General features: G+C 60.4%; 2 protein-coding genes across 5 annotated transcripts in view; both read left to right on the forward strand.

Annotated features, from left to right (window-relative positions):
- Window positions 1–263: 263 nt before the first annotated feature.
- HDGF (heparin binding growth factor) lies at window positions 264–8,370 on the forward strand. 2 transcript variants are annotated; one of them, XM_040452588.1, is made up of 6 exons: window positions 264–287; window positions 5,154–5,230; window positions 5,358–5,496; window positions 6,161–6,346; window positions 6,605–6,828; window positions 7,010–8,370. In XM_040452588.1, exons 2-6 carry the CDS (start codon window positions 5,163–5,165, stop codon window positions 7,014–7,016), a joined length of 624 nt encoding a protein of 207 aa, XP_040308522.1. In that variant the 5' UTR covers window positions 264–287; window positions 5,154–5,162; the 3' UTR covers window positions 7,017–8,370. The 2 variants fall into 2 exon arrangements, with proteins under 2 accessions (XP_040308522.1, XP_040308523.1); XM_040452589.1 differs by lacking the exon at window positions 264–287 and adding an exon at window positions 3,270–3,293.
- A 785-nt stretch (window positions 8,371–9,155) lies between these two features.
- MRPL24 (mitochondrial ribosomal protein L24) overlaps window positions 9,156–10,626 on the forward strand; it is a 4,348-nt gene continuing 2,877 nt past the window's right edge. The window contains exon 1 of one of the 3 annotated variants that reach the window (XM_040452602.1): window positions 9,156–9,173. The gene's annotated coding sequence lies outside the window, so the exon portion shown is untranslated. Of the gene's footprint in view, window positions 9,174–9,231; window positions 9,383–10,626 lie in introns of those variants that run through there. The other 2 variants (XM_040452600.1, XM_040452601.1) reach the window with 2 other exon arrangements.

Here is a 10,626-nt window from a genome sequence, read left to right on the forward strand (position 1 = left end):
GCCGCAACGGCCCAGTGTGCCATGTGGTTGACTGAGCCCGCCAACTTGAGGGCCTGCCCCCCCCCCCCCCCAGCACCTGGCCAGGTGGGAGGGTGGGGCCCAGAAGCCCAACCTGCTGTGTTCCTCAGGTTTCCCCTAAGGACTGGGACAGCTCAAGGAGGGAAGGAGGGAGGGGAGGTTGTTGGAGGAGTTTGGGGGTGTTACAGGGGGCAGCGCCTCTGGCAACTTCCAAGTTGGTCTGGAGAGGCCTTTGCAGTTGGGTGCAGTCGTGACCCTGTGCCCTGGAGGTAGGACTCTGGGCAGTGAAATAGGGCCGAGGGCAGTGGGAGGAGGGAGCTTTCTAAGCCAGGGGGCCAAGTGCGGAACTGCTTCCAGGCTTTAGGTTACGGTTCTCCACGTGAGTCTGTGTCTTTATCTGGCCCGACCCTGCTTGGAGCCTGGGAAGTTGCCCCAGGCTCTGCCGGGATCTGTTCAGAGGGCCAGGCCAACTTTGGGGCCACTCAGAAAACCCAGGAGTCCCTTCCTCACCCTGTACCCTCTTCGAGGAGTATGCTTAACCCCATATGCTTTGAGCTCCCTGTTCCCTGAAACTTCTAGATGTCCGGACACTGGAATGGAAACGAGGGGCTCTCTCAGCTTCCAGGGCCTTCTAAGTGCCTGGGCTGGGGGTTAGGGGGGTTGTGAGGAAGCAGCCGCAGACAGCCTTGCGTGTGTGTTGGGGTATGTGGCCTGTGAGCACTTGTGTACTTTACTCTGTACCTTTGATCCGTCCGGCTTCTTGGCCCAGATGCCAAGGCCCTGTTGGGCAGGGCAAGAACTGAACCCAGGTCTCTGCTGTGGCTCCTACGTCCTGGGGGGGGGGGGGGGGGGTGGGACAAAGTCTGGAGGCTGGGCCAGGCCCCAGGGAAGCCGTGAAGCTGGAATGTGGGTTGCAGGGAACTCCTTCTGGATCAGGAAAGAGAAAACAGTGAGGGGGACGCAGACGGGCCCACATTGGCTCCTATGAGGTAGACCTTCCAGGTTTCTGGTGGCCTTTAGGGTGAGGCCGCCCTTGGGACTGGGGATGCCATTTAGTCTTGTCTTCATCCTTCCTCGGCCTCCAGGACAGAAGGGCGGGACCAGGGGGCAGTGCCTTCCTGTTGAGGCCTGGACCTTTTAGATAGAGCGAGGCTTGGGGAGGGGAGGTCAGACTGGATCTCCGAGAGATAGGGAGGGTGCCACCCTCTGCCTGTGTTCCAGCTTTCGATTGTGACATCTGGGGATTGGTGCACCCAAGGCTCTTATCTCCCACATAGGTCCTTCTGGGATACCAAAAGAGCTGACAAATCTGGGTCTCCTCTCCATGCGTGGATGCTGTCTTAGCCCCTAGAGGGGCAGAGTGAAGGGGCCTGGCCTTTCCTGAGACCAAAGAGGAGTAAGGGGGCCTCGTGGATGGCCAGGTGGAGGCCGCTGAGTGGGTTTTCCTTCCTCAGCCCCTGCTTCTGGGGAGGACGGCTGACTGGGTGGGACTGGAGAGCCCAGCCAGCCGGAGGGGCCAGTGGTAGGCAAGACCTGTCCCGATTGCAGTGCCACACAACATCTTAACCTTCTCCTTCCCCTCTTCCTTCGGCTTGACTTCTTGGGGGGAATCTCCAAGCACTTAACTAACCTTCAAGACTCTGGGATTCCCCCCCACCCCCCCAGGTTCCTTCCTCCTCTCTCTGCTTCCTGTTTCACAATCCCAGAAAACCTGAGCAGCCACAGGGCCTCACCCAGCTTTCCTCCCTCCCCCACGTCCAGGCACCACCTTCTCTTTTCTGCCTCTTGGGCTTGCCACACTTTCCCGGCCCCAACTGTCTCCTGCCCCAGATTTTCCGGTTCCTGGGTCAGGCCGGGCTCGGCTCTGGGTGTGGTGGTCAGAACCCTGGCTGGCAGTCAGTGTGGCCTTAGCCTTCCCTGCTGTCTTCCTACGTGTGGACAGGCGGTCCCCGACTTGGCTTTGGTCCGAGACTGGGGAGAGGTGTTCAGTCTCCTCCCCCATTCCTCACCTGGGGTCCCTCATCAGGCTTCAGCGGGTGGCCATGAGCCCTGGGGGCGGGGGGGGGGGGGCAGCTTTTCCTGCCCTCGGGTCTGATGGAGCCAGGCACGTGCAGAGGGTTGGGCCTTGAGTGGATGGGCCCCCGCCTGGGAGAATTAACCTGCCTGGATTTCTGGAATGGCTGAGAAGTAGCAGACCCCCCTCCCCGGTTGACCAGTAGAGGGGGTGCGGCAGGGTCCCTAGCACTGGTCCGGCCCCACCCTGCCCCGTTTACCCTTGACTCACTTGTTGTGAGTCACTGTCTGGATATAAAGGCACCGCCTGGGACACATATGTCTGTATTGGGGGTACAGGCCTCTCTTGAGACCTCACGTCCTCCATACGCAGGAAAGAACTGCCCTTCACTTTGAAACGCAAGAAACGAGGTTTCCTTTGTAGCTTGAAGGATGGAAGGGACTTTTTCCCTTTTTGAGGTGAGGGGTTGAGGATTCCACTGAGTGAAAACAGCCCACTTGTCCTGAGGCTTCCCCCACAGGTACCACCGTCAAGGTGAGGCCGGGAGCAGGGTGACCCTTTTGGGGTCGAAGGCCCCTGGCTTCCCTCTGAACTCCATACCCACCCTTTATTTGGCTAGAAGTCAGCAGGGCGGGTGTATCTGGCGTGTGGTTCTATTTTTAATTCTCATCCATTCTTTTGTTTCTCCTCCGCCCCTGAGGCTGGGCAGCTGGTGGCCTCCTGGGTCCCCTGTCAGACCGCTCAGCTGCCTGGGAGTTCACTTTACAAGGGAAAGCCCTGTGGGGCAGCGCTTTGAGGGCTGTGCTCCTGGAGAGAGCTTCCTGTCCCCTCCTGTCTGACCCTTCCTTCACCCCACCCCCTCTCCTGAGCGTCAGTTTCTTCCCTTTCACCCTTCTTGCGCCTTGAGGCCCTGTCTCAGGTGTGAGCCCCGAGCACGAGGTTCCCTGTTGCACCCCCAGGAAGGCCCTCTTGCCCCCCACCTCTGCCCTGGGTCCTGGGGTCAAGATGGGTGGAGAAGAGGCCTAGGGGAGGGTTCGTGCTATTGTGCACGTCTCCTGGGACCTCTAAGCCCTGGAGTCTCTCTCTTTTTTTTTTTGCCTCGCCCCCCTCTGAGAGGAGGGTGGGGAGCCAGCTGGTCACAAGACCCAGGTGTCCTGGCCGAAGACTGGCTCCTCCTCCTCCCGCACCCCAGGCCTGGCTTCCCGAGAAGGGCCTGGGCCCTCCAGCGCTAGCTGCGGTTTCCAGCAGGCCGGGGACCCAGGTGCCAGACTCCAGGCTCAGGGGTGGGGGTGGGGGGTGGGGTGTGTTCGTGTCCCCTCCTCCCCAAGCCAGAGTGGGGGGAGGGGTGGTCACATTCCTGGTTGCTGAGTGGCCCCGGGGGCGGGGTGGGTTGTCATGGCGATGGGGATCCTGTTTGGGGGGGGGGGGGAACTGCGTGCCTTTCCACCCCCTGCTATCACACCCCAATCTCCTTGGTCATGGGGAGGGCCCAGTTGGTGCTGGGCTTTCCTGAGGGGAGGGGCTGGACTTCTGTCCCCAGAGGCCACAGGGCGAGGGGGGAGGTGCCCAGGAACCTGAAGACTCCGTGCCTGGAGCCCGGTGCCCCTCCGTTCCCTGCCCGGGGCTCCGCCCCCTCCTGGGTGTGTCTCCGCGCCTTCTCGGCACCCCGCCTCCCTGTGTCCCCAGGCCCCCAGGTCAGACACTGTGTCCCAGTCCTGGTGGTGTTAATCGATGCCTCAGGCTGTCTGTCTCTGTCCTAAATGCGCGTGGGGCCCCAGTCAACATGGCCACCTGGCCCGTGTCCGGCGGGAAGCCAGGCAGCCGAGGCGGCTGCTGCAAGTGTTGCTGGGAGTTGTAGTCCCCCCACCCCCAGCTCGCTTGGCCTGGGCTCTCCTGGCCTGATCTGGGGAGGCTGTTGGGGCCACTGCCTGTGCGTTTCCTCTGACCCCAGATCTCTGCACCTTTCCCTCCTCGTGCCCCCAGGACGTGGCAGGAGACCAACTCTGGGACCCTCACTAACTTATGCCGTTTGGGGGGGGACCTCAATTTCCTCATCTGTAAAATGAGAGTGTCTGACTATATCAAGAGGCTTTCCAAAGTGTTCCCCAGAAGCTTTTGGGGTTGCTCCCTGGGGGGGGGGTGTTGAATAGGCAGCCCCTTGGTCTTGTGCCTCCACGGTAACCAGAGCAGTGGCCTTTATCTGTCTCATGGATTCATTCAGCAGATCTTCCCGTGAGCCTGCTGTTTGCTGGGCACCTGCTGTCCGGTCTCGGGGCAGGTGCAGGCCAGAGAGCACATGGGCGTTGCTCAGATGTTGATGTGGGTAACCATGGCACCGGCCCTCTGAAGGAGAGGTGCTGAGGCTTCTGTGGGGAGCCAGCTGGGCCAGGAGGGGTGGGGGCGCCCTCCGGAAGAAGCCATGCGTGGCTGTGGTTGGAGGGCTCGCCAAGAGTTAGTGAGTGTGGGAGAGCAGAGACCTGGGTGGCCACAGCAGAGAGGGGGAGGGCAGCCAGTGGCCAAGGAGGAGAGCTAGTGCACGTGGGGCAAACCGCATTTAATCCCTGTGGCTTGAGTTCTGTGACTCTCTCCGTTTACAGATGAGGAAACTGAGGTAGAAGGCAGTTCAGTAAGTTGCCCAAGGCCAGACAGATCTCAGTGGCAGCCCTGGGAGTATGGCCTCCTCAGGAAGAGGTGTACAGGGGGGACTCTGATCACGAGCGGACTTGGGAAGGTCTCAGCAGGGGTGAAGTGCTGCGCTTGGAAGGCCACTCTGGCTGCCCTGGGGCCAGTGCGTTGTAGGCAGGCTGCAGTCCCGTGAGGGTGGAGGCCGAGAGCCCGGGGGAAGAGGTGACCACCGGCGCTGGCCGGGACGTGGGCTTGTGGGCAGGTGGAACCGTGCCGTCGGGCTTGAGGAGAGGAGGCCAACTCCGTGTTTCTGCTGGGACTGCTGTCTGACTTTGAACAAAGTGCCACCTCTAAAAAGGGTTCAGAAGCCACCTCGGTGACGTCTTGGGCCCCTCTCCGTCGGCTTTTACACAGATATGTCCTGGAGGCCAACCTCGGCCCCAAGTTGTGACCTTAGGACTCCGCTCACACTCAACTTTCCTCATCTTGCTCCCAGATTGACGAGATGCCCGAGGCCGCCGTGAAGTCGACAGCCAACAAGTACCAAGTCTTTTTTTTCGGGACCCATGAGACGTGAGTGAGGGGCCAGAGGTGGGGAGGGCCATGGGCAGAGCGCCGTGGGCCACAGGTGGTGTCGGCGCCCCTTCCCCGCGGCTCAGGCAGGGAGGGCTCCAGAGCACAGTCTCCCCTCTCTCCCCAGGGCATTCCTGGGTCCCAAAGACCTCTTCCCTTACGAAGAGTCCAAGGAGAAGTTTGGCAAGCCCAACAAGAGGAAAGGGTTCAGCGAGGGGCTGTGGGAGATCGAGAACAACCCTACTGTCAAGGCCTCGGGCTACCAGGTGAGCAGCCAGCAGCCCCAAAGACCCCCTGGAAAGCAGGTGTGGCCGCCGGCTCATTTGGAACCCGGGCCCACACGGGATGCTTAGCTTTCAGGACTGAGAAACCAGGCCTTGGGGGGGGGGGGGCGGGGCCGGGGGGGGGGGGGGGGGGGGGGCCCCGGCGGGAGGGGCGGGGGTTGGGGGAGGCGTGTGGTATCATTGTGCTATTTAGACAGTGGCCTGGGGGGCAAGGACAGGACAGAGGCGGTAAGTGGGGACAGCCCTTTAAGGGACCCGGTGTGAGTGTAGGACTTGGCCTTAACTCTTTCCACGAAGGCTTCCAGGAGGAGGTGCTCGTGAGCCGGGCAGGATGAGGCGGGAGGGTGGGGGGCGGGGGTCGGCGGGGAAAGGGTCCCAGCTCCCTTTGGGAGAAGTTGACCCGAGGTTTTGCCTCCTGCTCCAGCCCTCCCCCCTCCTGCACAGAGCCCTGCCTGCCCGGCCAGTGGGTTTAGCCCGGGGCTAATCCGACAGAGGTGGGTCTCAAATCACTCGTGAGACTGGGCACCTGGGGCGGGGGCGGGGGCGAGGCGGGAGAAGGAAGGAGTGAGTGGCCGAGGGCGGGTCTGGGGAGGGGCCCCCACAGGCCACGCAGGTGCCACTCAGCCTCTGCTGTCCCTGCGCGCAGTCTGCCCCCAAGAAGAGCTCTGTGGATGAGCCCGAGCCCGAGCCCGAAGCCACGGAGGGTGATGGCGACAAGAAGGGGAGTGCAGAGGGTAGCAGCGACGAGGAAGGGAAGCTGGTCATCGATGAGCCGGCCAAGGAGAAGAACGAGAAGGGGGCGCTGAAGAGGAGAGCGGGGGACCTGCTGGAGGTAACTGATCCCTGCCTGGGTCCCAGGGAAGCCAGCTGCTACTCCAGAGACCCTGCAGTCTGGGGTGGACCAGCCCGTAGTCTGGGGGTCCCTTGCCAAGAAGCTGGGGCACAGGAGACCCTTCAGCGGCAGAGGCCTGGGGAAGGGGGGTTATGGGTATGTCAAGGGAAGAGCCTCTGTGGAGGAGGGCCACAGGTGGGTGGCTGGCACCCCCACTCCTTGGCCTCAGCCCGCCTCGTCTCTGCCAACCCTACCTAGGACTCCCCAAAACGTCCCAAGGAGACAGAAGACCCCGAAGGGGAGGAGAAGGAAGTAGCCCCCTTGGAGGCCGAGAGGCCCCTCCCTGTGGAGGTGGAGAAGAACCGTACCCCCTCTGAGCCCGGCTCTGGCCGGGGGCTTCCTCAGGAGGAAGATGAGGAGTTAGAGGAGGAAGAGGCTGCCAAGGAAGATTCTGAGGCCCCAGGCATCAGAGATCGTGAGAGGTGAGGGAGCCCCCTGCTCTGAGGCAGCTGGGCTTGGGGGTTGACCAGCCACCTGTGGAGGAGGAGGGGGGTCCTGCCACGGAGGCAGGGTGGGCTCTCCCAGGACGTGGACACTGGCTGGGGTGTGGCCAGCCCAAGGCCACACCCATAACCCTTCTCCCCTCCAACCCTCCCCCCGCAGCCTGTAGCCACCAATGTTTCAAGAGGAGCCCCTGCCCCGTTCCTGCTGCTGTCTGGGTGCTACTGGGGAAACTGGCCATGGCCTGCAAACTGGGAACCCCACCCCGCCCTGCCCTCCTCTGCCACTTAACTCTCCCCACTCCAAGCCCAGCCCCTGGAGATTGACCTGGATGGGGCAGGCCACCTGGCCCTTGCCTCCAGATCCCCACACCCCTGTGATCTGAGTCAGGGCCATGTGTTCTGCTTCGTGGGCTGCAATGAGGCCATTGTGTCCCTCCCTGCCTGGAGCCGTTTCCCAGGGTATCTGTTGGGGCCTGGACTGGTGGTTTCCACCTCCTGACACCTTCCTGCCCCCCCCCCCCCCCCCCCCAGCATTCTGGACCTCTGGATTAGCTGGCATCGGGGGTAGGACTGGAAGGGATGGAGAATAAAACAGCAGGGTAGGCTTCTGGGCCTGAGAGGGGCGATCTTCAAGTAGGGGTGGGGGGTCGGCAGGAAGATGGCATCTTTGTGCGCTTCTGTCCCCTCCTCCCGTACCTGTTCTCTCAGCCCCCTAGATTCAGGGGAAGTGGGACAGCTTGTAGGGGAGGGGCTCCCTTCCATAAACCCTTGATGATGGGCAGCATTCAACCTTCCTTTTGCTGACCCCAGGAGTTCTGGGAGTCCTAGATGATCGTCAGAAGATTTGGGGGCTTCCAAGTTGTTGGGCCGAGGACCTGAGGTCCAGAGGGTTGGCTTCACCCAGCTAGGGTGGGAGCATTGAGGAGCGTCTGTCCACCTCTGATCTCTGGCCAGAGAGAGGATGCCCTGGGGAGACCCCTTAGCTGCCCCTTTCCCTCTCCCCACAGTGCTCAAGGCCATCCTACAGTCACATATGTCACCCAGACATAAAGGAAAAGACACATTTTTTAGGAGATGTTTTTAATAAAAGAAAATTACAAAAAAAAAAAAATTTTAAAGATCCCTATCCCTTTGTGTGCCACCCCCACCCCCGGCTCCTTCCCCTCTCTTGCCCCCACTTATGAGGTGCACTGGGAGGCTTCCCTTCTATTTGGGGTTTGATGACTTTTCTTTTTGTAGCTGGGGCTTTGGTGTTCCTTCTGGTGTCCGTTCCCATCACGTCCCTCACCTGGTCTCCTCAGCGTTGTCACCAGATCTGAAACCCACTGGGAGGACAGGGGAATAAGTGCCCTTGCCCAGCCTCTGTAGCGGCCTCTATGCCTCTCTCCCGTCTCCTGTCTCCCCCCCACCCCCACCCCCCCTTGGGCTCTGATGAAAAATTGCTGACTGTAGCTTTGGGACTTTAGCTCTGAAAACCGTAGACGATTTCAGTTCTAGGAAAATAAAACCCGTTGATTACTACATTGGATTTTGACTGATTCTTTGGGTGGGCGGCCGGTGGGGGGGGGGGGGGTTGGCCATTTCCAGGCCCCCTTCCCAGACGGAGGAAGTGGTGCCAGCCTCCTTTCTCAGGTTGAGAGACAGGAGGGCAAACACCCAGGAATGCGCTGCTCCCAGCAGCCGCCGCTGAACCACCGTCTGCCCTGCTCCCACCTGGGAAGCCTTAAAGGCCTGCACGAGAAGTGCAGTGTGCGTGCTGACCATCCGGCCGCAGCCCCTGGCCGCCACGGAGGGGGCAGGGGCTGCTGTGTTGCTGAGCTTAGGAGCTGGGGATGCCCGCCACCCTCCGCTGGTGGGGAAGGGCCCGCTACCCCGAGTTGCGCGCAGCGGCTGGACCAGGTCATCGCAGGTGCCTCCCACAGCTGACATTTTGTGACTAGCCCATCGACCGGCAGTGGAAGGGCCCACGTGTCATTCCTTTCTGCAGAAAACCCAGGACAGTTTCTTAGTGTGCCCCGGTCCCCTGCTGCAGACGGGCGCGCGGGCAGAGGACTGGCCGCAGCCCAGCCTAGAAAGGGAAGCCCTCTGCTTTGAACAGGAAGCCACAATCCCCTAGAAAATGGAGCCCTCCTCTCTGAGAACTACGGTTCCCAGCGGCCTCCACGCAGAGCGTGCGCAAAGACGCGCCGAGCGCCGCACCTATCCTGCCCTGCCTTCAACTCCCGACGTGCTTCTTGGTGTTCCTTGCTTTCCTACCCGACCAAATTTCCTGTTTCCAGCTCGCTCCGTAGCGGTGGACTACAACTTCCGGCTTTCAGAGCGAGGTTGGTTTGAGCGTCCCCTCTGCATTCAGACTACATTTCCCAGAAAGCCGAGGGACGAGGGCGAAGGGCGCATGTGCGGACGCCGCTGGGGGGCGGGGGGGCACGGCAGCGTGGGGCGAGGCGCGAAGCGGAGGTGAGCGTTGAGTGCCCGGTGGTGGTGGCCGCCCTGGACTCGCCCGGGATTGCTCTGCTCCGGCGACTTGGAGCGGGTGGGTGGTGAAGACTGTTGGAACCGGGGCCCGGGCCACGCCGCAGAAGCCCCCCCTCCCCCCCCCCCCCCCCGGGGACAGCCCCTGCAGGGTGTGCGGGAGAGGAGGGCAGGGCCTAGGGGCTGGCTTCTGGGGGTCTCCTCCCGGAGCTGCAGACCTAGAGTGGCCGACGCCGGGCCTTTTGCAACGACCCCGCTGGCGTCCTGGGGCCGAACGCTGGCCCTGCTCCTGTGCAGCTGCGAACTAGAGCAGGCCCTGTAGCCCGCAGCGCCCGGTTTCCTCGTCTGGGGAACGAACCTTGGGGTACCCGCACCTGTCAGCTTCCCTCCCAGGGCGGCGGGAAGATCAGACGCTAGTAATCCGTGAGGCTCCTCGCACTAAGGCTGTCACCTAGGTGTGCTCCTAAGCATTTGTTGAATCTGCACGGGAACATTGAGGCCAACGCTAATTAAAGATAACATAGGCACTTTCTTTTTCGCATTGAGAAGTATAAAGAAGAAAACTCCGAAGGTTCAGATAAACCAGTCCCCACCCCCCCCAGCCCCGCCAGGGCGCATAGTGGGAAAATGTAAACAAAGGTCGTGGGGAAGGAGCAAGATGGACAGTCACTGCTCCCCCAGATAGTGCCCTTGCTCCAGCCAAGTACTTTGGCTGTTTCCTGTTGCCGTCGCATAAATATTTAAGCCTGTGCCACAATATGTATTTTTTAATTTGGCCAAAAGTCATAATACGATTCGCATTATTCGGTACTTTGTTTTGATAAAATATTAAACGTAGTTTGAATGACTCCAACAACCCTGTAAAGTTTTCAGGATGACGACACAAGCTTGTAAGCTAGGTTGCCTTGGATCATAGAGTAAGGTGGTGGAACAGGGACTAGAACCCACAGCTCTTTATGCCATTAGAGTGCACTTTATTTGTACTTTTTTTTTTTTTTTAATTTTTTTTTTTTATTTTGAGCAGCAGGCAAAAGGTTTTATTAGAGTATAAGATTAGAAAGTAAGAGGGGCGCCTGGGTGGCGCAGTCGGTTGAGCGTCCGACTTCAGCCAGGTCACGATCTCGCGGTCTGTGAGTTCGAGCCCCGCGTCAGGCTCTGGGCTGATGGCTCAGAGCCTGGAGCCTGTTTCCGATTCTCTGTCTCCCTCTCTCTCTGACCCTCCCCGGTTCATGCTCTGTCTCTCCCTGTCCCAAAAATAAATAAACGTTGAAAAAAAAATTAAAAAAAAAAAAAAAAAAAAAAAAA

This window comes from Herpailurus yagouaroundi, unplaced genomic scaffold (genome assembly GCF_014898765.1).
Source record: "Herpailurus yagouaroundi ecotype Mexico unplaced genomic scaffold, PumYag 207, whole genome shotgun sequence".
In the NCBI taxonomy this organism is placed as follows: domain Eukaryota; kingdom Metazoa; phylum Chordata; class Mammalia; order Carnivora; family Felidae; genus Herpailurus; species Herpailurus yagouaroundi.

Coding starts and splice junctions, on each gene's coding strand:
- HDGF (XM_040452588.1), top strand. CDS start 5,163: ATGCCCGAGGCCGCCGTGAAGTCGACAGCCAACAAGTACCAAGTCTTT. Junction 5,231..5,357: donor TTTTTCGGGACCCATGAGAC/GTGAGTGAGGGG, acceptor CTCTCTCCCCAG/GGCATTCCTGGGTCCCAAAG. Junction 6,347..6,604: donor GAGCGGGGGACCTGCTGGAG/GTAACTGATCCC, acceptor AACCCTACCTAG/GACTCCCCAAAACGTCCCAA.